This window comes from Stegastes partitus, unplaced genomic scaffold, assembly GCF_000690725.1.
Source record: "Stegastes partitus isolate 25-593 unplaced genomic scaffold, Stegastes_partitus-1.0.2 Scaffold745, whole genome shotgun sequence".
In the NCBI taxonomy this organism is placed as follows: domain Eukaryota; kingdom Metazoa; phylum Chordata; class Actinopteri; family Pomacentridae; genus Stegastes; species Stegastes partitus.
Window position 1 is genome coordinate 1,320 of NW_007578476.1, and position 24,752 is coordinate 26,071.

The following is a 24,752-nucleotide window of genomic DNA, read 5'->3' on the forward strand; positions in this document are numbered from 1 at the left end:
AGGTCAAACCCAAGTTTTAAAAAAATGTTGGTATTGCGATTATATTTTAAATAACATGTAATGTATACGGGGATGGTACCCATCTCACCTTGGACAACCAGCCAACCGTGATTAGTGAAAGAAAACACCTGTTTTGTGGTAAGTTGGACGGAATAGTGGTTTTCTGTGGCTCAGTGCAATCATGGCTGGCAGGGCAACTATGTCCCTCTACTGAGGGCCCTCTGCTTTTTTATTCTGTGTATTATTTTATGTTTCATATACAGCGGTGATAAAGAGTGATTTCCCTTTTTTATTGCTTTTCGACATTGAATTGTGGTCAATTAGGCTTTTTGGGGGGTAAGAATTTGCCCAAAAAAAAGACTCTTTCATGTCAAAGTGAAAAGATTTCCACAAAGTGATGTCAATTAATTAAATATGTTAAATGTAAAACAAGTGAATGCATAAGTATTCACCCCATTTAAAATGACTCATCTAATTCAACACAGGTGCAGCCAGTTGCTGGGTCATTCCATCTCAAATCATCTGTTTTCTGCTCAACCATTTGATTTGCTTAAAACCTTTTTTTATTATAAACTATGGATATTTAAAATTACATGTGGAATTTAAACTTTATATATGAAACCCTTTGAGATACTTTTTTTTTTTTTAAACTGCCCGTTGACCCACTTTTAATGATAAAATTAGCCTAAAATCTTTACTGTTGTCATGCGATTCATTATGCCATAAGAAATAAGTGAAAAAATATCTAAACTGTGTCTTTGATGGTTCCTGATATTGGCATTCAAACTCAATCTTAAATTTCACTGCCTAAAAAATGTGTCACAAGTGGATCAATGGGCAGTTTTTTAAAAAAAGTTAATCTCGAAAAGTATTGCATATATTCAGCTAAAATGTCAAATATCTTTATTCATATATATCCATAGTTAATGAAAAACAAATTGGGTAAATAAGAGATTTGTAAGGTAAAACATCTAAACCAAAAACATCTTTGAAGAAAAATGTAGAATATTAAAATAAACTGGTAAGTATTCATACAGCCAGCAGGTGAGCATTACTACCATTGAATTACTAAACTAATCTAACTCTTGTCATATAGGTAGGAGAACAGAAATTGACACATTAACATCCACGCCAGTATTTATTTTCCAATTTCATCACACAAGTCATCACTTTCAAATACAATAATGGGCCTTTTGGCAAGTTAAGCACAAACAATGTTTTCAGTAGTTTCCAGAAATCAGTGAAATCTATGGCATTTTATGTTTTTGCACAAAGCTGACCTTGATACGTGAGCAAACCTGTCACTTAACATTCAGAAAGGACGGCATGGTATTTGTATTAGCAAAAGGAATGGCTGTTCAAAGTGAAGTATGGTGTTCAGTGTCTCTACTTTAGATAACTAGTGAGCGTTCTCTCCTGTGGTCGGACAGGGTTTGGTGTGAGTGCGCTCTGGAGATAAGTTGCACGCAGAAGATCATCAGGCCCTGCCCTTCCCAGTGCTGGGTTTACAGACGGGCCGTCACTGGTCCAGGTGCACACACACACACACGCCCTGAAGTCCACGGGAGAGGTTAGGAGTCCAACAAAGACAGCGGCATTACAGGTATGTGGGCAGGTCCTTCTCCACCACCTGCAAAGAGAATTTAAACAAAGCTTAACACAACATGAATAAATGAATGACAGACTATTACCCTACCCTCTATCCTTTGAATCTTGTTTTTACTACAGCTGTCTTTCACTCTATAGCAAGATTACAATATATATCAAATAAGTGAAACGCATCAACATCACAACATGCACAGAAATCTTATTAAACACATAGTGAGTGTGGCTTACACTGGGATCATCTGTTGGGCCGTATCTCTTCACCACTTGTCCCTCTCTATTTATAAGAAACTGTTGAGGGAATCAAAATATTACAACATTTATTTCCGATTCCACTGTAGCAAGAAAACTGAACAAAATGTGACAGAAAATGGTTCTGAAAGGAGGCCGTGCCAACTGTGTTGGAAAATTACCTTTGTGAAGTTCCATTTGATGTTGCTGTGGAAAGAGGAAAGAAAATGTGTTACAACACAACCTGCAGGCATTAGCACCAACACTGCTGTTTCATTCATGGGTTTGAATTCACAGTGGCGAGCAGTTTCCCAGATGACTGATTCATAGAACAACTTTCTCAGCACACAGCAAAAGCTACTCCTCTGCTATTCATTTGTATGCTCAGTATATATATCACTCCTCTTTAGACCAAAAAGAAAAAAAGGCGAAATGTACTGCTTCTGCCTCAGCTGTCAAGCAGGTGTGAGTATCGCTTTTTGCTTTTGTCCAGTCACATGACCTTTAAGTTTTTTAAGAGGGAATGTTTGATACTCAAAAGATACACAGAATCAAGATGGCAAGAAGTCTCCACAGATGCATATAGTTTGGACTTTTCCAGTTGAGTTGACAGGTAGATTATTAACGGTACTTGCTTTACAGCGCAGCAAAGTGCAGATGGCATTAATATTGCAGCATTTGAGCAGTGAAATGATTCAAATGCTGCAAAGCTTGTGAAACATTCTTCAAGCTCAACCAAAGCGAAACAGAAGCGAAGAGGAAGAAGGTAGTGGGATGAAGTAACGAAAATGCAACAGGATGTGTGTCACATGTCGCGTTCCCGTTCCAGGCCAGAATGATGTCATGGCAGCCTAATGCCTCACCAGATTAGAACACTGTGTCATCTTTAACTGAACAAAGTTGACTTTTCAGAAATGATAAGAAAATGATGCACTACAGTTTTATGGGAAACATTTTACTTTTATTTATTTTAAACCAAAATCCTAATCACATAATTCATTGCTGAAATATGCGAGTATGAAGGGACTACCAGCTGTAGAAAACTAAACATCTCCATAAAGTAAAAGTGAAATATATGAAAAAAAAAAAAAAGACAACCGTAACTATGAATATGAGCAATCATGTCAAATATTGTATTCCTAAACTACAATGTTTTTCTTGCAAGAGGACATGGACAAATCTAAATGCACACTCCATACATACACATAAAACAGATGAATTTAGATCAACAATGATGTACGATTATCAACAACGATAAACAAATACTGTAAACAAAACTAATTCATAGAACAGAGCATCTATAGAGCAAAATCCCCTCTTAGTGTTAAATTCAGTTTTGCTAAAAGCTGTTTTCTGTACTCATGAAACGTTGTGTTAAGTAAACAGAAGAACTGAACAGTAACTCACTTTCCCAGGGTTCCCTTGCCTTTGGGCTGTGCCTTCATCCACTTCCACAGAGGGTGAGCGTTGTCTCCGTTCACCTCTATCTTGCTGAAGAGATCGAACTCGGCATTGTAACCTTTGGCAAATTCTTTTATCTCTGCTTCCGTACCTGGCTCCTGGACCACACAAAAAAAAAAAGTTGGACAATTGGAAATGTTAGCTTTTCATGGTAGACATACAACCACACTGAATCGAAACTATGCAAGACTCCAGCTAACATGCTAGTGAAAGAGTGCAAAAAACAAATATTGAAATAGCTGCTATTCTGTCAGCCTACTTGACTCAAAAAGAACAGTGAGACAGAGGAAAGGCTTATATGTTGTATTTATGAAAACACCGACAACATTTTTTTTTTGATAAAGCACTGTATTGAGTTTGATTTCTACAGTAGACTGTCCCAGATGCTGATTGGCAATCACTACAGCATGCCTGGTAAGAACATGACGAGAGAGTGTCCACTACCAAGCTTTAATCAAGGTTTAGTGGGATGAACCAACGCAAAGTTAGAGTCTTCTCTTTACAGAAAAACACTGCTACATGAAACTTCAATGGGTGTAACTATTACAACCACTCCAGAGAGGCTTGAAGACTTTATTCACATTACCTGTCCTCCAAACTGGTTGCATGGGAAGCCCAGGATGCGTAAACCCTTCTCAGCGTAGGAGGCGTGCATTCCCGCTAGCTGAGTGTAGTTTACTCTGGTCTTTCCTCATTTAGACGCTACATTTACAATGATGCAGACGTAACCCCTGGCAGGAAAAAAAAAAAAAACAGAACAAAGATGAGGTTAAATGATTACGGTCAATTGTTTCGTATTGATATTGGCGAGATGAATGAATGAAAATAAATATATTTCACCTGTATTGCTCAAGAGACACCTCATTTCCATCGATGTCCTTGGCAGAGAATTCATAAATGGACTTGGCACTCTGCCAGTCTCCCACCTGAGCACACTACATGGGAGGTGAGGAACAAAAATTACATGTGGTGAGAGTGTCAATAAGTAACAACTAAGGATAAAGGTCATCAGGGATGAAGTGCAGAAAAGCAGCTCAAAGGGCAACAGTCAAGAACAGGATGAATCATATAAACAAGTTGTAAGGCAAGGAAGCTAACCACAGCTCTTAATGCTTTGGCCCAAATGTGTCATCATCATGTCCACACCCGTGAGTTTCCACACAGAACTGGTTTAGGCTGAAAACCTCACAGCTAGTGTCAGAAAAATATAATCAAGTCTATGGAGATTTAGGCCATTTAAACCAAGCGTTTACGCAAGACAGCTTTGATAAGATTGTTTTGTAAGCCCACACTGAGCGATTTCACCTGCTCAGAAGAGATGGTGCACACAGTGTTTAGTACACAAGACAGGCTGAGCAGAGATTGTATGAGGGGTTGATGTAAACATGACAAGGCAGGGGAGAATCAGGACATTATAATACCTTGGTGGGTCTGTTATGCTCATGGGGTAGGGTTAAGACTTTAATATAAATTATTGCAACAGTGTTAAGTTGCTTCTGGAGACCTGTTTGAACTCTTAGCAATACGGACTATGAGCCTACAAGTGCGCCAAAGATCAATTAACTCATTTCCTTCTTCTGCATGTAGAATAATTCAGCAAACGTGGTGGTCAGACCGTTTCTTCACTGCACTACTACCTGCATGCACGTCTGTCTGTCTCAAACCAGGGACAGAATAAAGCAGATTAAAAGCAAACATTTGGCAGCCAGCATTAACGTCAAACTGTAGCATTAATCGCATTGACTAGAAACGACGAAATAAAAAGGATTACACATAAACCGAAAATCTCTCTGGCGTTAATTAACTTAGCGTGTTTATTATTACCGCGGACTGTTAGCTCATTTAACCCCATTGGAACGGCTAACGACACAGAGTCACGTTATCATTAAGGAAAACTCAATGAATTGGATTTGCGGATGCTGGGTGTAGCTAGAGGGGGCAAACCGTTAATTAAATCTAACTCTGGGACCGCTAACAGACGCTCAAGTGCGGCTAATATTCCCGGAGGGGTTTCACACGAAGCTAGCGTTAGCATCAACGCCGGACCCATTTGTCCGTTGCACCGCAAATAAAAATAGACGTTCTAAATTTGACCTACATGCTGTCCGGCACACAGGCAGCAGCGGACATATTAATGTTTAGACGACTGCACATATTAACCAGAAGTTTTATCTGTATTATTCTCCGTGTACTTACCATACTTCTTATTACTCCTCTGCTCCCCAGCAGACCCAACAACACTGCCGGTCTCAGCAGTCCCATGGCGGCCACGCTGGTCACGTGATACGGTCGCCCCGCCCTCTGAGAGAGAGACGCTTGCGCAGCCGCACCTGCCACCTGCACCTCAGACTACCTGTGATTGCGTCCTTATAAGGTTTTAGCAACACGACTTAAAAAAAAAAAATTAAGTATTTTTTTAAAAAAGCAATTTCCCCACATATAGCAATTTCAGCTTTACTGCGTGCTTTTATTTTTAACATTTAAACTGAAACGTGCAAAAACTATTTTTGTGGCTACTTGAGGCAGTTTTGGTGAACTTAATAGGAGATAGTTGCTCATTTACAAATCGAGCAGTAACAGCAACGTTATCAGTCATTTGAAGTATCGTCCATCTGATGAAAATATACTAAATTATAGAAGTAAATATACGCTTGGGCAATTACTTAAATGTCAAATGATTCAAAATTGAATCACCTCTCACTAAGTGCAACATGTCAAAGTTGACAAATAGGGAATTTCCTCTTCTGAATCATCAAAAACGTACTCTAGAAATACTCTAATGAAAGAAAAGTTTTCAAAATAGAAAGTCAATGCAACAAAGCTAAATACACCTGTGGTCGTTGACACACAAGGAAACCCTGTGATCACAGAAACAAAACTGAGTTCACCTGTGATTCCAAATCAGTATAATTGAATAAACATGGTTATAAAATGACCTGTGAACTCCAGAACGTCCTTAGTTTTTACTGCAGCAATCTTAAGGTATAGAAGAAGTAATAGTACCACAATGACACCATAGATAGGGAGATACTTGTACAATTTAGAGAAGTAAAAAAGGAAATTACAGTGTCTTTGACAGGTCCGACAGTGCTACCACAATAAATGCATAGTCCTGAAAGTGAAGCATAGACGTGGGAGTGTGATGATATGGGGTTGTGTGAGTACAAACAGTGTTGTGGATATTATATTAGTAGATTATGAATTCCTGTGGATCTACCATGATACCAGCTGACCACATGACTTCCTGTCTGCTGAAGCTTGGCAAAAGAGGAATATTCCAGCGTGATAATGATCTAAAGCACACTGCCAAAATCACCACAAGAGTTTCTGAAGAAGCGAAAACTACAACCTGACCAAGTACGGCATCTGACTTGAATCCAATATAACACCTCTGGAGTATTTTAAAGAGAAAGGTAAAGCAACACAACCCCTCCAGCAGCTGAAGGAAATGTCTCTGATGCTGAGGAGGCTTGAGTCTTTCATTAAAAATAATAGTAGACATACAAAATACTGAAAAAGTAAAAGATTTGAATGCAAATATTGAAAAGGTGTACTGTTGCATTGACTTTCTAGTGTAGGAGATGTGTTTCGCAAATACCCTACTGTTCAACAAAGAAGGAGTGCTATTACTGGTAGGTCATGACTCATTTGACATTTAGGTGATCTTGCACAGGGGTGTACTCACTTCCGTTCTGTACTGTAAGCCCAGTATTCTCTCTCTTTTGCCTTAATTGGTCTAAAAAGTTTTTTTTTTTCTGCACAACAGGTCAATTACTTTGTTAAAAAAAAAAATCTTACATCAGTTTGTACTTCCTCAGTAAAAGGAAAGAATAAAGATTTGTATGCAAGTATCCTTCCTTTCAACAATTTAACTGCTAGATGCAAAGATATCTCCTTTCTACCGAGTTCATACCAGTATGTGGACACTGACAGTTTCGGGTTTTCAGCAACAAACTTGTGTAAATTGCATAGTGGACCGAAAATTTGCCTCCAAACTGGCATCATTATCTTCATGTCAGACATCGAACACAGGTCATTGTGCACAGTGGGTGCGACTCAACGTCCACCTGCAGAACACGTTTGTGAGTGGAGAGGAGTTTACTGTTTTCAATTAAAGAAGCAAAAAAATCTGACTTGTTATTTTTAATTAGCCAGTTCACATTAGTGTCAGTTCAGTGTTCAGGTTTGACATTTAATTAAAGCCGCTTTATCCTGAGCAGTAAAATAAAATAATAACAATGACTGACTTTCTGCCCTCTTATAGCAGCCTAATGAGGTGTATTTTGTGCTTACTCACTCACTGGGGAGGAACCATGTGCTCGGGTGACTTGGGGAATATGACATTTGACTTCTTGTCTAAACATGTTTGTGCGATGGAAAATAGCCAGCTGCCTTGGAGACGATGGAAAGCAACGGAGAGCAGGTGAATAGACGCTCATATTTATTTAGTTTTTTCTACCTAGATGCTGCAAATGAGCTCCGACCTTCCTGTTTTGTACTTTAGTTTTCTTCTTAAATTCGCCGTGTGTAGAATTCATGTGCAAAAATTCTGAAAGTATAGTGGTAATATAGTTACTGCAGCCTTCTCATATTGACGTTGGCACAGAGGAATCAAAATTGAATATGTGACTAATTATTTCAGCTGGAAATCAATTTACTAACTGTGTAGTTAGATTAACCGTCCAACAGATGGCACTATCTCACTGTAGGAAAGATTGATATCTGGGGGTTTTAACTTTGATGTCTGTCGAGGGAAAATTAAATTTGAGAAAAAAAGAAACAAGAAACTGTGACATTCTGCAACAAAACTAAAACTATGTGAGGCACTACAGAAGTTTGCTTCTCTGTCAAAACATGCAAGTCTGACATCTTTAGTTTTGTTTCTTTATTCAAAACCGTCAAAACTGAATATACCATCTTTTTTTTTCTGTATTAAAATTAGGCCAGTGTCTTATTCCTTAACACACTTGTTCTGGGATATTGCTTCGAAATAGACTCTAGTGACCTGACGTCAGACTGGTGCCACAATTAAAGTCCCCATGAAACAGCATTGTGCTTCTTTAATTAGACGTATTCCCCTGCTGAAACTGGATTCTGGAGTGGGACACAACACACAAAGGAATCACTCGAAAGTGTAAACCAAGAGGTTATCACTTAGAAGAAAAAGGTGAACTCATTTATTGGCTGGGATTTTGTATTTGTATTTTTTGCTATACTAGTGTAAGCTGAAATGTCCAGAGAGGGGACAAATAACATAAAAAATGTATTTCATAGGAGCCTTAAAAAACTTTTTTGACACCTAATGGGTAATCTACACCATTCTAATGGGTTTTTATAAAATACAACATACTGATTTAGCCAAGGATAGCACTATAAAGTCCTGGCTTTGTTTCTGCTGTTTTCCCTGGTGTACACACAATTAATGAACCTAGAAATACTAGAAACGTGATCAAGGACAGACAAGGTGGAAAGTATTGTCGACACCAAAAAAAGCAATCGTATAAAAGAATAAAACACAAAAACAGCTTAATAACATAGATCTGGTTCTATTACACTGAAGGCACATCAGAGGAAGAAGTCAAGCAGCATCAGTTACTTTTAGTTACACTGTTTGCAATGAAATTAACTTACATTGGCTGGGTCAGTACAGTTCATGCCATAGGAGTCCATCAACACTGAGTGAGGTTCATAAAAGCGATTTTATGAACTGACTTCTCGATCATGAGGGCACAGGACAGCCTGGGATAATTACAGGGATTCTGCAGGCAAACCTGCCATTCGAGTACACCCTGAGTGTGTTTGGGTGATGTGCAGATCATGTTATCTGAGGAAGAGGTTTTTAATTAGACAATGACAAAACACAGAAACGGCCACATGTTTCCACCTGAAACATCCAATTTGAAATCCATAATTAAACATTGCACATATAGCCAATTAAAACGTGGATCAAAGAGGTGAAAGACATCATTACAATGGTGGTGTGTGTATGTGTGGAGGTGTAGGGAGGACACGTTGTAATTAGTTGCTGCTCTGGCTGTTCTGTCAAAGTGTATGAGTATGAAAAAAATACAGTAGCACTCTGCTGGGCGTGTGGTTTCTATGCTAAACAGCACTGAAATAAATTAGTGTTTAATTACCTTATATGAACTGTGCAGTTCTTTACTCATTTATAATACAGGGTGAAATGGAGACATTTTATGTAAAAGGCATCTTGTGAAGCTGGACAAATAGCTTGAATTAAGGTTCACACACACACACACACACACAGACTCACAAATGCAAGTTTAATTAAAATCATAAGGATAACAGGGTCACAGGATGACATTTCAAAGTGCTGCATGACACATGTATGTCATCCCTACAACCCAGCAACACAGGTTTTCTGTTGCTTAAAAGCCTGATGAAGAAGAGGTTTCTTTATTTGTTTGTTTACTTTCCCACAGCTCAGCTTATAATTTAATGAACCGCTGCGATCTGAGGCAATATTCAGGAGCCAGCCAGCCAGCAGCTGTTATAGGTCAGATATTCAAACATCAGTTCGTGCCTGGTGCAGGCATGTGTGTGGGAAAAGCTGGATGCGGCAGAACAGCAGTACACTGAAGCGAAACCATTATTGCACAAAACCCCAGCACGGTTGTGTCGACTAAAGAGACTAATAGATACAATGGGAAAAAAATTAGAGTTGAAGATTCCATCCAGGTCTACATAGGACACAGTTACCTCTGATCTGTACTCAGAAATAGCTGCGTGTACATGATTTTATAATGAATGGGAGTTTTTCCAAACAGCACAAAGTGGCTTTACTGGTATTTGTTGTTGGTTTGTCATCAAAGAGCCACACTGGGTCATACACCAACATAAGCAGTTAACCCGGCCTAAATGATGAGAAATCACATTTGTGGAAAAAGAAAAAGTGGGAGATAATGAATAGGAAAGGATGGAATACACAGAAAAACAAACAAGTTTCATATTAAAAGGAGGAGGAAAAAAAAAAACAGTTGCCTAGAAACAACCTCTGCTAAACCTGACTCCCCACCCCCCATGACACACATGCATGCACGCACGCACACACACACACACTCACACACACACACACACACACACTACTATGCGCACCATGGGAGATAAGATCAGATGCTTCAAGAAAAGTTAGGGTTATTTCTTGCTGTTCCTAAGCAACAAGTTTGCTGTTTTCCTGCCTTCACCAGATCTCTGTCGGTTCCATTGGAGATTAACAGTCAAAGGCAGAAATTAAGTTGACCACAAAACTTTGGCAATTTGTCAAAAGTTTGCTTTACTTTATAAGGGAGGATAAAAAAAAACAAAAGACACCTTGTTTGGACCACTGGGAGTTTCAAAAAAATACAAATCTTAGATGAATCCTTTTCTTCTATTTCATAATACCTGTGCTTGGTGACTTTATATTGTGCACATCATGTTTAAGTTGCAACTAATTTCATTTTTTACAATAAATGTTTAGGTATTTACTATATTTGAAATCTGATTTGCCAGTACACATGTCAAATATAGTAGGATACCTGCAGTGACATTAATAAAAACCTGCTATATGTGGAGCTGGCTGTTATCCGGGTGCTTTGAAAAGCACATGATGGTGGTAAAATGACTATCCAGTTATGCATATTACCTCCAGAGCAAAAATTAAATTAGGATTACATTGAAAGGGACTACTGATCCAAACATCTACAATGCCACATCTTTGCATGTAACAGAATAAATAACAAAAGGAATGTAATGAAAACAGATGGCAACCTATATTTGCATTGGCAGAGAATCTTTTACATTTAACCCTCACACTCTGAGGGGTTTGGTTGGCAAGGCAACAGATTCTGCAGTCTGTTTCCCATGACTGCATCTCAATAGTCCAGATCAACCTCCTTATCCCTCCATCTTCCTTGAGAGAACACAAGTAAGACCAGGCAGGCAAGCCATGAGCTGAAACGTTCGATGTTATTGTGACAGGCGATTGGCAGCCAGCCCATTACATCCTACACCAATATCTCTAAAATCCATACATGCAGCTTGAGCTGCCGCTGCCTCACCTGCCTGCAACTATTACACTTTTAAATAAATCAGTTATTGTATTTGAGCATACCCTCAAGCTTCTGCAAACTAAAATCCTATACTTCTCTTGCCTTATATTTCCAAATAAACTTTTTTTTCCCGAAAGTTTGTCTGAAATAAACATTGAGATAAACATCTATGTACTGACTGAAAGCTTCTCTTACAGAAGAAATGTATTTTTGAATCTTTTAGGTGAACCTAAGGAGCAGGTATTTTTTAGTTGAGAAAACAATTCTACTTTTAAGCATAATATAAAATTCAGAAACCAATGAGATTATCCAGAAGTGTGTTGTTGTAAAACTGTTTCTTTTCCCACAAAGCGATATTTTAGAAGTACATGACTTTCTGTGACAACATACTTTCACTATCATCCTGCAAAATGTGATCCAAACTTCACAAATGGTTCAAAAATCAGAATACAAAATCCTTTTATTGATTTTATAACACATAATTTCATTTTTTTTCAACACAGGAAGACTAAATGCCAGATACAGAGACAGGGCAGTGTATTTACTGCCACACACTTGTGCCCACACAATGTTCTGGTGCTGTGATTCTTTTTTTCTCAGTTTGGGTAAATCCTGTTTACACCTACGATTTTAAGATTTTGGTTGGGATTGCAGATTTTTGTGGACAGATAAAATCAGAACAGAACTTAATAAAGCTGCGCTGCATGGCAGAATGATAATAAAAATATTCCGGCAACAGCTTGCCTAGAGTTGGAGGATGACAATAAAAAGCATTAGACAACAGATTTGGTGATCTAATGAAACAAGAACTGAACTCTCCAGCTGCAACTGAAAGTGCTATGTCTGGAAGAAAGCAGGCACAGCTCATTAACCAATTAAGTGGATCCCCGCTGTGAGGCAATGAGGTGGCAACAATGTGCTTGGCAGGCGCTGCTGTTGAGTGGCAGGGTCTTGGACACTTGAATAAGAAGTGTAATATAAATGGAAATACACACTAAGAGTAAGATTTGACCACTATGGTATTTTATTGTCCTAAAGGATCCGATCCAGAGCATAGCCAACTCTGCACATTAGTCCATTGGTCCTTGGCAGACATGCTTTTTATTATTTATTCAGGCAGCTTTTCCAGTTCATGTCCATATGCTGTGAAAATCACCAAGATGAATCATAGCACCTGCTTGAGTGCAATGTTGTCCATCGCAGAGTACATCAAGTCTGTATTATTGTGTTTCAAAGTTATGTTGTGGTTGTCATGCCAACTGATTTGAAAAGACTTTTTTTCCCCCCCACATTACGATATTGTAACCTTAGCAAAGGTTACTGTAGACTGTCTGGTCTTTGCTGGACTAAAAATGCCACATGAGGAGCACATTCCCCTAAATGATAAAACTGGATTCTCACTGGCAGGAGGAGAGTCAGCACCTCCAAGTCTGAAGCAATGGTTTTCTGCCGGATTGCTCCCTCTGGGTTTGGGGTGAGTTGCTGCAACAACCGAAGGAGTTTAAGCATCTCGGAATGTGAGATTGTCAAAAGGATTGGTGTAGCTTCAGCAAAAATTCATGTCTTGTACCGGACTGTCATGGTGAAGACAGAGCTGAGCTGGAAGGCAAAACTTTTGATTTACCAGTTGGTCTATGTTCCAACCTCACTAAAGGTCACAGGCTCTGCAGAGTGAAAGAAAGAATGACGTCACAGAAATGCTGAAACGAGGTTCCTCTGTAGGGTGGCTGGACTCAGCCTGAAAGATAATGTAAGGACTCTGGAGAGAGCTTGGGTTAGAGTTTCTTCTCCGTTGTGTCCAAAGGAGCCAGTAGAGGCGGTTCACACATCTGATTAGGATGACTCCTTAGGACAGGGGTGTCAATCTCTGGCCTGTGGACCAAATTTGGCCCGCTTTGTAATTATATTTGGCTCGCAAGACAATACCAAATGACTACTAGAGCTGCCCCCGGTATTATACAGTACAACGCACTCACCGCTAATACTACAAATCCCACAATGCCCTGTTGTTGTTTTGGCACGTCAATCAGGACAGGACCCAGAAACTCCCTCTCCTCTGTGACAGTCGACATAGCGACTTCACACTACAACTGTCACTGTGCCATTGATGTGTTTTTTTATTAGGGTCCGAGGACCCCTACTTGCTTATTTAGAATTTGATTTTGCATGTCTCCACTATAAAGTTATATATAATGTATGGTAATAAGCGTTGCTTGTTCCATATTCAATGTTAAATCAAAATTTGGTTCGGTCCATATTAAAAGGTTCATTTGTTCAATGTTGGCCCGCGACTTTGTTCAGGTTTTAAATTTTGGCCCACTGTGTTTTTGAGATTGACACCCCTGCCTTAGGACCTTCCTTTGGATGTTTATCCAGCACAATCAACTGGAAGGAGAGCCCAGGGTAGCGCTACAGCTCCCTGGATGGATTACATATCTCAACTGGCCTGGGAACATGTTGGGATGTCTGACTCTCCATCAACACTTCCCAGTTCCTGCCCTGCATTTCCCACTACATCCTTAAACTGTTGTTGAAATCTTCCCCTTCTCCCCACTCATTCTCTATTTTCTCTTCGTTCCATCTACTTTCACACGGATTTGTAGAAACAGTTTGATAGTTTGAGATATTTTTTTTTTACTGTTATTCACCTACCATCACCTCTGAAGCTTTCTAATCAACACGTTGTATCATGTGTGATGTGTACACAAATACAGAACTATTTCTTGGCTGGATGTAGTGAATTTCTAGTGTCTTGTTGTCACTGTAAGGTTGCCAGCGATCCGCAAGCAGCGACCAGTGTTTGCCAAGAAGTTCTAACCCCCTGTAAAATAACATCCTGTAATTTTCAGTTTGAATTACACTAAAAATACACTGTGCTAGTTGGAGGGACTTCTTGAATGACCTGCTCAGCCTGCCGCCAATGCAACCCAACCGCAAGTAAGCGGAGGAAAATGGATGGATGGATGAAGTCCCACTAAAATATAAATAGTATGACCCTTCGAGAATGGTCTTGTTTCCTTTCTTGCACAGAGTTTGATGAGGCCTACACCATTCTAATATTGGTATACTAACCGTGCAGCCAGGAGTGGATTAGCTAAGCATAATGACTGGAGGCAGAGGGGGGGAAACAGCTTGCCTGGCGCTCACTTAACTTTAAAAATAACCAACCAGCACCATGTATTTTTAGTTAAATTCATACAGAAAAATTACAGGATGTCATTTTACAGGGCGTCTACTGCTTGGCAAACATTGGTTGCGGATCGCTGGCAACCTTACAGTGACAACAAGACACTAGAAATTCACTACATCCAGCCAAGAAATAGTTTGTGTACACATCATACATGACACAACGTGTTGTTTAGAAAGCTTCAGAGGTGGTGGTGGGTGAATAACAGTGACAAATGTATCAAACTATCAAGCTGCTGCTGCTGCAATAAAGGGAAAATACAGTACTAGTTGTGAAGATTGAGATTGTACCAAGAGTTTAAAAGTGTGGGGAGATATGCAGGGTGAATAAGGAGACTGATGGGAGGCAACTGATTGATTTAAGTTCATTCTATTGCATTACAATTACCAGAAGCATACAGCCAAGGTCATAAAGAACTATCTTTAGAGACATGAGCAGTCATTGCAACAGATGGGATGGTCCCCCATAGAGTCTTGATTTCAACATCATGGAGTCTGTCTGGGAAAACATGGGGAGACAGAAGACATGGAGACAGTTATGGCAAATTATTCAAGCTGTTTGGAACAACCTACCTGCCAAGTCCCTTGAAAAACTGTCTCCTGTGAAGAGCTGGCAGTTTTTTTTTTCAAAGTTGAAAGATGGTCACACACGATATCGATTAGATTTTTGCTCTCAGTTCGGGTTTGAAAACTACCAAATTTGATAATTGTGTATCATTGATCGCTAAATGCTAATATAACATTTTTTCTTTATTTGTATTTTCCCATCAAAATCAATGATGTTGAGTATGATGTGGGCAAAAAATTAAAGTCAGTTTTTGTTACAGGAAATAATCGTGCTAAGCTGAAGAGTCAAGTGGCTTAAGTTGTTCAGGAGGTGCTCTTCATAGAACACATGTCTATGGGCCATGGTTGGATGGATTTTTACAATGTCTATATCCACCTTTTAACTGTTATGCAGTTAAAATCTGACAGCACAAGGATGTCAAATGTACCCTCATTCTCCTTTTCTTCACATGAAAGGTTTCTTGAGGTTTTGACAGAATTTCAAGCAGGTACCGACTGCGCTGTTATGGAACACGCCAAATGAGCAGGTTTTCATTCTCATTACTGCGGAGACGAAAACATGTTGCCTTGATTCTCATTATTGCCTTGGGCATAGGCAAAGACTTGGCCTGACACTTATTTTGGATTTCACCTGACTGGCGCGTCATTCCGCAGGCTCCACTTTCTCACATGACAGAAATACGTCTGGAACAAGGTGTAACAGCTTGTTATAGAAAAGTGACTTCAAGGAAATGACGTTGCACCTGTTTACTTAAAGTCAATGAATAGATGAATATGACCACTCAAGTCAGGTTAAGTGAGAAGAGTAGAGCAGAAAGAGGGAGAACGAGGATGTGAGTCATGTCAGATAAAAACAGCGAAAGAAGTGCCACAGTTGGAAATGTTCCTTTGGATTCACATCATGTTACAGTGTTAGGATGCGTGATGTGCTGCTGGCTATCGCAGCGCCACACCTCTGCTCAGGATGTGCTTTCAAAAGAAAGACGCATGTGTGAGCAACCTTACAGAGGGATGAGTAAGACACCTATGTTCTCCTGCTGCCCTCCCAGCAAGACTGACCTCTGCTGCTGTCTTTAAAAGAGATCTTTCTCTTTCATGTCTATTATTTTGTGCACTTCCCTTGTTTTTGTCCTTTGTCTTTTTTTTAATGTTTTCCTCAGCATTCATGTCTTCTTTTGTCCCACTTTCTCTCCACACCCAGTCCACACCCTGCTGCTTTTCTTTCAAATTAGTTGATTTTACGCTGCGGTGCTTCCGCCTCGCCTAAACACAAGTCGCACATAAAGGTGCAAAAATGCATTAACAGACAATAGCTTAATTGGCCTTTGTGCCAGGAACTATACCACCATGTTCCCAAGGTGTATTTTCACGAGTGAATGTGCGTGCCTTTCATAAGCTATTGCATTGTTAAAATGTGATATAACGTTCTGATTTACACTTAAGCTTCAATCACTGACATGCGTTTAAACATGCGTACCCTGTAAACATGGTACATAATGTATTTATTGCAATTCATTATTTCTGTTGATATCCTTTACCGACATGCAGACAAACATGATAGCATTACCAAAGACTTTGCATTCTTTTAATTAAAATACAGTAAACGATAAAGAACTTTATAAGTGGAACATTCTTTTTGTCCTTAACAGTGTGCTTTCTTAACAAACACTGAGATAAGAAAGAAAAAAAACTAGAACACTAGGATATTGGAGGGAAGTAATCCTAGTAAATTCCACCTCTATCCAGCTTCTTTGCAATTTTCTAAGTCCTCTCCACATATTCGTACGGGCATTAACTTTGCAAATATCAAAAAGCCCCTTGAGGCCTCTTTAGAACACCTTTGGCAGTGTTCTGGCTCCTTTATGCAGAAAATGTTTCTCCACTATAACGGGAAGGTAAAGACAGAAGAAGCTGGAAACGTGATAGAAACAAGACATTTTATTTAGAGAGCACACTGGAAAAAAACATATGACAGGAAGTGTCCTTTGCAAATGCAGAATTTTTTTTTTTTAATTTCATGCAAAATCATGAAAACACAGTGAACTGGACCAACAGTCTGATGCGGCCATGTTTCGCTATGCAGTGGTGGATGTTGCATACAGGATATAGGAAAGCAACTCCAAATATTTAATCATTTTGAACTGCTGTTATATTTCACATTACTTTTAAATATCTGAATATAAAACAGCTGCTGTATACATTGCTCTACTTGAGCGTATCAAGAAGAGGACATTAGATCCAGTACATACAGCATCCCCGCTATCACAAAGACTCACCCGATATCTCTACTGGCTGTTGTCTATATACTTTACATGTGAAATTACAGAGATGTTCCTGAGGCTTGACATCAGCGTGGCTTGGATTGCGATGAGGACTCCTGCAGAAGCTGTTAGAACCATTCCGCCAGAGACATGAGTAATTACACACTCCTGTGGCGATGAAGCATAACCAAGTGAGGAGGCATATATTTGCCATGCTATAAATAAAATTTGATTGAAGGGATAATTATTTGGCAGGGAGTACATGCATTAGACAGGCATCCCACTGCACTGTAGGATTTGAAAGAGTGTGTTGATTAAATAAATGTGAATTTCACACCCCTCTTCTCATTCTGTAACTGTCCAGAGCTCAGGTTATATAAAACAGTGGATACAATGAAGTCTTTGACAGGTGGAGATGGGAGGTGGGCTTCAACAGAGACATTAGATACAATGGAAGGAAATGTTATTTTATTTTTATTTTATTTTTATTTATTTACCTCTGCTTCAGTACAGTAAGCTGTATACAAACATGACATTTTCCTGAATACAACAGCAACAAGGAAAGAAAGCTGTCCCCTCCTTTCTATGTGGGAAAAACAGCATGTGCAATATATATTTATAGCTCCTCCTTGATTGGCATCTAACTCTGGTCATTTGCAAATGACACAGTAACAGGTCTCTTGAATAGGCTTTCTTAAATGCTTAAATGAGTTCATTGTCATTGATATTCATAGTATAGTACCCGTAGAAAGGCGCACAACGTAAACGTGTAGTAAGGATTTTAGCAGAGAATTACTTCAAACACAACCAATTACAATCCTAACACCGACGACGGCGACATCCAAGTTTGCTGGCACCTGTATCCGGCACGCTGGAGGCCGATAAGTCTCCAACTGTAGTTTGTGGGAGTGTTAACAATATAAATAATCGTGGGCTCTGTGGTGCCTGTTATTGTCTCACCACCTTTCTGCAGGTCCTCCTCCATTTCAAACACCCTCGCCACACGATGCCAGCATGGCCACCTATACCGGGAGCGACAACAGCGAGGACTCTGAACTTTTACATGCAAAATCATTAACAGGATAGCAGGGGCCAGGCTTTTCACATCAGTAGGTCTGAGTGTAGGTCTGTTTGTAACTCACAAAGAACAAAAACGACAATTAAATTGAACATGGATGAGTCAGAACATATAACAAGCCAGAGAACCAAAAATACCGTCTAACAACCAAACTTGGACAGATGGTTTGGGTTTATCGAGTGTGTGTAGACTTTTCTTGAGTTTTCTTGATTATTGCTCTCTAAAGCCTTTTGCCTCTCTGTTGACTTTTCAGACTAATTGCATAATTCTACACAATTTCATTTAGCAGATGCTTTTATCCAAAGTGACGTACATCTGAGAGTAGATAGAACACAAGCAAAGATCTGGTCAGGAGAAAACAACCTGGATAAGTGCCAAAAAACAAGTTCAAGTGTGATAGGACCTTGGTGCCTACGGGCAGTGCGGGAAGTAACATTTTTTTTTGCTTTTTGCAGGCTGTCAAGTGCAAAAGTGTTCAGTGAAGAGCTGGGTCTTTAGTCTTTAGACTGAGAGGGACTGTGCAGATCGAACAGTGTGGTAACTCGTTCTACCACCGGGGAACCACAGAGGAGAAGAGTCTAGATATCGACCTCGGGCCTCGTTGTCGTGGTTGTATCAGGCGCCTTTTGTTTGCCGAGCGTAGTGAGCCGTAGTGAGGGAGTGTAGACCCAAATGAGAGAGTTCGATAGGAGGGAGCTGTTATTACTGTAGTTTTGTAGGCAAGTGCCAGAGTGTTGAATTTGATGCAGGCAGCACCTGGAAGCCAGTGAAGCTATCTGAACAGCAGGGTGACGTGCTGTTTTTTGGCAGGTTGAAAATCAGACGTGTTGCTGCATTCTAGATCGTCTACAGAGGTTTGGTTGTGCACACAGGAGGGCCTGCCATTAAGGAGTCGCAGTAGATGATGTTATGATGATAGATGATATTTTATGAGAGCCTGCATCAGGAGTTGTGCTGCATGTTCAGACAGGAAGGGTCTCATCTTCCTGATGTTGTACAGGGCGAATTGACACGACCGATGAACAGAGGCCACATGAGCTGTGACATGTGTCAAATTTCCAGCTGTTACATCACACACTTACATCACACACACTGGAACAAGATGACTGTGTGTTTTGACAAGACCTGTCAAGTTCACAGATTTTTACCACGTTGGGTTTTTCCACATCAGCCACAACTAAAAATTCTTCTACGACGTTCCCCAACGCTGAGATGATGACATGATGTTCAAATTTGAACAACTGACCAAGCCCTGTTACTTACTGTTGTTCCTTTCTTTCTCACTCTGCAAACACGGTGTCTTTAAAAAGTATTCATCCGGTTTGTTGTTTATCATAAAGACATGATAAAATTCTTTATTGTTTATTATATTAAACCATTTCTGTGACGCTTTGGCTGTATGCTTGGTGTCATTGTCTTGCTGGAAAACTCTCCCAACTCACACTTCTCTAACAGACTGTATCTGATTATACTCTAGGATTTCCTCGTACTTTGCTGCATTCATTTTACCCTCTACCTTCCCCACATCATGATGCTGCCACCACCATGCCTCCCAGTGTGTAACAGCATAGTGTGTTTGTAATGATTTGCAGTGTTTGGTGTCTGTCACACATATCGTCTAGTCTAATGGCCAAAAGGCTCCATTTTCCAGTTAACTTCACCATCTCCCACGTTCCTTCTGGTAAACTCTGGTTGCAATTTTATCTAAGTTTTTGTCAACTGTGGCTGGTCAACGTTTTTTTCTCATAAATATTTGACTGGTGATAAACAGGCACCAGCTGTTATTTGCACAGTCTCTTCGATTTTAGCTGCTGAAGCTTGTAACTCAGAGGAGCCATTGGTGTCTTGGTGGCCTCCCTTGTTACAGCCAGGAGTCCTGATTCACAATGACTGGACCCTCCAGATACAGGTGTTCTTTATACTGCAATCTCTTGAAACTCTTTCACTGCATTTATATTATCTTTATTTGACGTCTAGCACCAATTAGCTGCACCTGTGTTGAACTTGGTGAGTCGCTTTAAAGGGTATGAACAATATGCAGCCACTGAATGTGTCTTTTTTAGTAAGTTCTTCTCCCACAAGCCAAATTAATTTGACCATGATTCATTGTTGAAAAGCAGTAAAAGGGAAAAACTTTTAGAGTTAATGGTATAAAATTTACAACCTCAAGTTGCTCGTCATGTTTGTAACAATGGTTCTTGGATTTCAGACAACGCTGTGCTCTGCTGGAATGCTTTGGCTCCTAGTTGTCATGCTACTTTGACACTTACCACCCACCTTAATGCTTTTGCAGACTAAGGATACCTACTCATGGCACAGACACTTCCTGTCAGGGGCCTCCACCAGCAAGACAAAGACCAAGATGCATCACAAAAAGCCCCAATCCACCACCCACAGGACCCAAAGGATCTGCTGCCAGTGTCTCAGGGTCCAGAGGTTCCATGTCAGTGGCCTGATGGGTCAGAGATGTTTTGATAACTTGAGGGAGACCTACACAATACACAGGTTGTTATTTCATGTTATATTTTTTGGGGGGGCATTTTTGCCGTTAGAGAGAGATAGGAAAGTGGGGGAGAAGAATGGGGGAAGGACCTGCAGAAAAGGGCCATGAGCGGGATTTGAACTCATGACCTCCACGTTGGGGATTGTAGCCCCTGTACATGGGTTGCCAACGCAACCAGATGAGCTATAGCAGCACCCTTTAATGTTATTTAAAAGGTCATTAGCATGGTGACTAAAAGTGTAACGCTTTCTCAGGTAAAGTTTCCAGGGGTTGCTCAAGTGTAACCTTTCAAAAAGATCCAGTAAAAACAGGACAGAGCCACGTTAGCAAAGCTAACATTATACCTGACATGTTAATAGCACCCAGGACCATAATAATGCACCATTGAAGTGTGTTTTTCCTTTTGTTTTTTTAACTTCTCCATAGTCTTTTGTAGATAACTTTGTGTTTTGGGACCCAGTATGTAACATATTAATTACTCATAAACACTGTTGTAAGTAGTAAACTATGTAAACAGACATATTAATGCTTCAGCTGAGGTCATGCCAGAAAAACAAATGTATTAATCGATTCTTTACATCTTTGCTCTTGTGTGTTGACTTTCAGGGTTAAACAAAAATCATTGATGAAGTATATTAGGTGCAGATAAGCATAGTTTAGACGTAATTGTATGTGTTTCACTTGAACAACTTTTCTTTTTCTTCTCAAATCATCTTGCGACCCCTGAGGACAGAGCACAGAGGGGTACTCCCAGCCACAGTAAAGCTAATTTTATATGTTGTAATACTGAAACAAACACAGCAATAAATGTGTGATATTTATTTTTTAATTAATCATATTGTGAGAGAACAGTGCAGGGCAAATTATCAGATTCATCAAAATGTTGTTCTTCACCTTGTCAGACCATCATCTCGAGCATTCTGGTCATTCAGTTTACTGTCAAACCATGTTCTGTTCATTTCTTGAAGCCATATGGTGTGTGCCAGTGATCACGATATACAGCCACAATATTTAAACCTTCTGAATGTTGTTTAAGTCCCCTGGTGTTGCCAAAACAGCTCTGACCCCAGAGGACCTGCTGTTCTGGAGATGCTCTGACCCAGTCTTTCAGCCATCAGAATTCATTCCTCACGCTGCCCTTTTTTCCTGCATCCAACACATCAACCTCAAGAACTGACTTCTCACTTGCAGCCTAATATCTCAGTGATTTTTGTGTTGGTTGGTTTATATTCAAAAGACTGAACAATATGAAACAGCTTTAATTCTTTGCTTTGCATTGTGAAGTGTTCTGGAAAGCAGCACTGTACTTTTCCAGCCCTGCTATTACCGTTCCCCTTTGATTACTTCTGTACCGTACACTAAACATTGCCAATCATTCCCATTTACTTGAAGAAAGAGGGCAATGAGTCATCCACATGTTGCCCTTATAAAACTTCGGTGAAAGCATTGTCCACGATTCATTTAACTCTTCCTAATAATAGAGTGCTTCATTCCTGCCATTTCCTTTTTCTCCCCTTGGGCTCCGAGTTGATACTGAGAAGCCAATTCAAAGGCAGCAGGATACTTTTTTTTTCTTTTGCAGAAAGCGAATTAAAAATAGCCTATATACGTGGCAAAAATATTTTCCTGTGAAAAACAGCTACGAAACGGTGTAGAGCGACAGAGGACTTGCCACCACCTCTTGTTCAGTGACAGTGTGTTACTAGAGGCTTTAGAAGCATGTCACAGTCCGACAGTGCCACCATTTTTATTTCACGTTTTGCCAAAATTTTGTGTGATACCAGCTTCTCATTTTTTTATTCTGTCCTCTAAACCAGTTGAAAGACAAATCAAGCTCACATGGTCCTGTTGCTACTTAAGATAATTTGATTTCAGGAAAAAACAAAAACATCATTCAATAGTTTCAAGAGTTATTGGCATCTGTTGATTGTGGACCTACTCGAGCTTCTCTTGAACCTGAGCCAATCAGGATCTGTTGTGAGTCATTCATTGATTTATTTGTATTGGTGACGAACCCAGGCTGTTGTGTTTATCTTTTCATACAGTGTACCATTTGGTTGTTCCTTCTTTTCTCTCTGTCTGTTTGAAAGACGCTGTTCATTGCCAGCATATTGTGTAAGGATTCATCATGCTGTCACTGTTGACAGATTTAACTTGTCACACACTTGTCAAAATGCCAAGCAGTTGCAAGGGAGGGAGAGAACTCTGTCGCAAACACATGCACAAGCATACATGCAGGGGGAGGAGATCCAAAGTATCCAAGGGACTGAAGGAATTCAGAAGTTCTTGATGGAGAACAGCTTGACTCACCTAAGAGTCATTCTTGGTGATTTAAAAATTCCATTAAAATGTACATTCACTTAAAGGATACATTACTTTTTTGTTTGTAAAGTAGATGTTTAAAGCATTTGACTTGGCATGGGTTAAAGACTGCAGGAGTTAGATGTACACTGTGATGACCTGATTACAGGAATCGCAATTTCACGTTCATAAACAGAAAAAAGCCAAACTCTGTTGGTGATAAAACGATATAAAAAATATAGATTTGACCATCAAAGTGCAGCTATTAACCATGCAGGCATATAATCCTTGTTTATTTGACAGGCTGGGGTTCCCTTGTGGCCTACAGACATAAAGTGCAGACCGTAGGTCATAATATCTCTCCTTATTGACAAGCTGGGGACCTACTGCATATTATTCCCTGCCTCTCTCGTTTAATTTCCTGACATGTATTTGCTATTGGCTTTCCAATTAAATTAAATATGCCTCTTAGGCAATTGGTGTTTGGCATTTGGAAAGGCTGAAGAAAAAAAGGAAAATGCACAATCAAAAAAACTTAAAATTGTTATATTCTGGTTTATTATGTGAAGTATTTAACAATGTGCACTGTTGTTTGTTCAATTTAAAATTAAATCATCACCGATGCACTGACGGATGTAAAAGAATTGAATTGAATAAAACGTTTTTTGTTTTCGTGTGTACAGATACCCTATAAGTATTCACTCACCCGTCCAAATTATCGAAATCAGGCGTTCCAATCACTTCCATGGCCACAGGTGTATAAAATCAAGCACCAAGGCATGCCGACTGTTTCTACAAACATTTGTGAAAGAATGGGTCGCTCTCAGGAGCTCAGTGAATTCCAGAGTGGTACTGTGATAGGATGCCACCTGTGCAACAAGTCCAGTCGTGAAATTTCTTCGCTCCGAAATATTCCACAGTCATCTGTCAGTGGTATTATAACAATGTGGAAGCGACTGGGAATGACAGCAACTCAGCCACGTAACCTGACAGAGCGGGGTCAGCGGATGCTGAGGCGCGTAGTGTGCAGAGGTTGCCAACTTTCTGCAGAGTCAATCACTGCACACCTCCAAACTTCATGTAGCCTTCAGACTAGCTCAAGAACAGTGTGTAGAGAGCTTCATGGAATGGGTTTCCATGGCAGCACAGCTGCATCCTAACCATACATCACCAAGTGCAATGCAAAGCACTGGATGCAGTGGTGTAAAGCACGCCGCCACTGGACTCTAGAGTGGTAGAGACATGTTCTCTGGAGTGATGAATCGTGCTTCTCCATCTGGCAGTCTGATGGACAAGTCTGGGTTTGGCGGTTGTCAGGAGAAGGGGACTTGTCTGACTGCATTGTACCAAGTGTAAAGTTTTGTGGAGGGGGGATTATGGTGTGGGGTTGTTTTTCAGGAGCTGGGCTTGGTCGCTTAGCTCCAGTGAAAGGAACTCTGAATGCTTCAGCATACCAAGAGATTTTGGAAAATTCCAAGTTCCCAACTTTGTGGGAACAATTAAACCCA

General features: G+C 39.9%; 1 protein-coding gene across 1 annotated transcript; it reads right to left on the reverse strand.

Moving 5' to 3' along the window:
• Positions 1-1,125: 1,125 nt before the first annotated feature.
• On the reverse strand, positions 1,126-5,594 carry LOC103364371 (phospholipid hydroperoxide glutathione peroxidase, mitochondrial-like). The gene is given in 7 exon segments (XM_008291464.1): positions 1,126-1,630; positions 1,837-1,896; positions 2,019-2,043; positions 3,244-3,395; positions 3,884-4,028; positions 4,138-4,232; positions 5,494-5,594. Coding segments are annotated over 7 exon segments (576 nt in total). The 5' UTR covers positions 5,560-5,594; the 3' UTR covers positions 1,126-1,597.
• Positions 5,595-24,752: the final 19,158 nt, after the last annotated feature.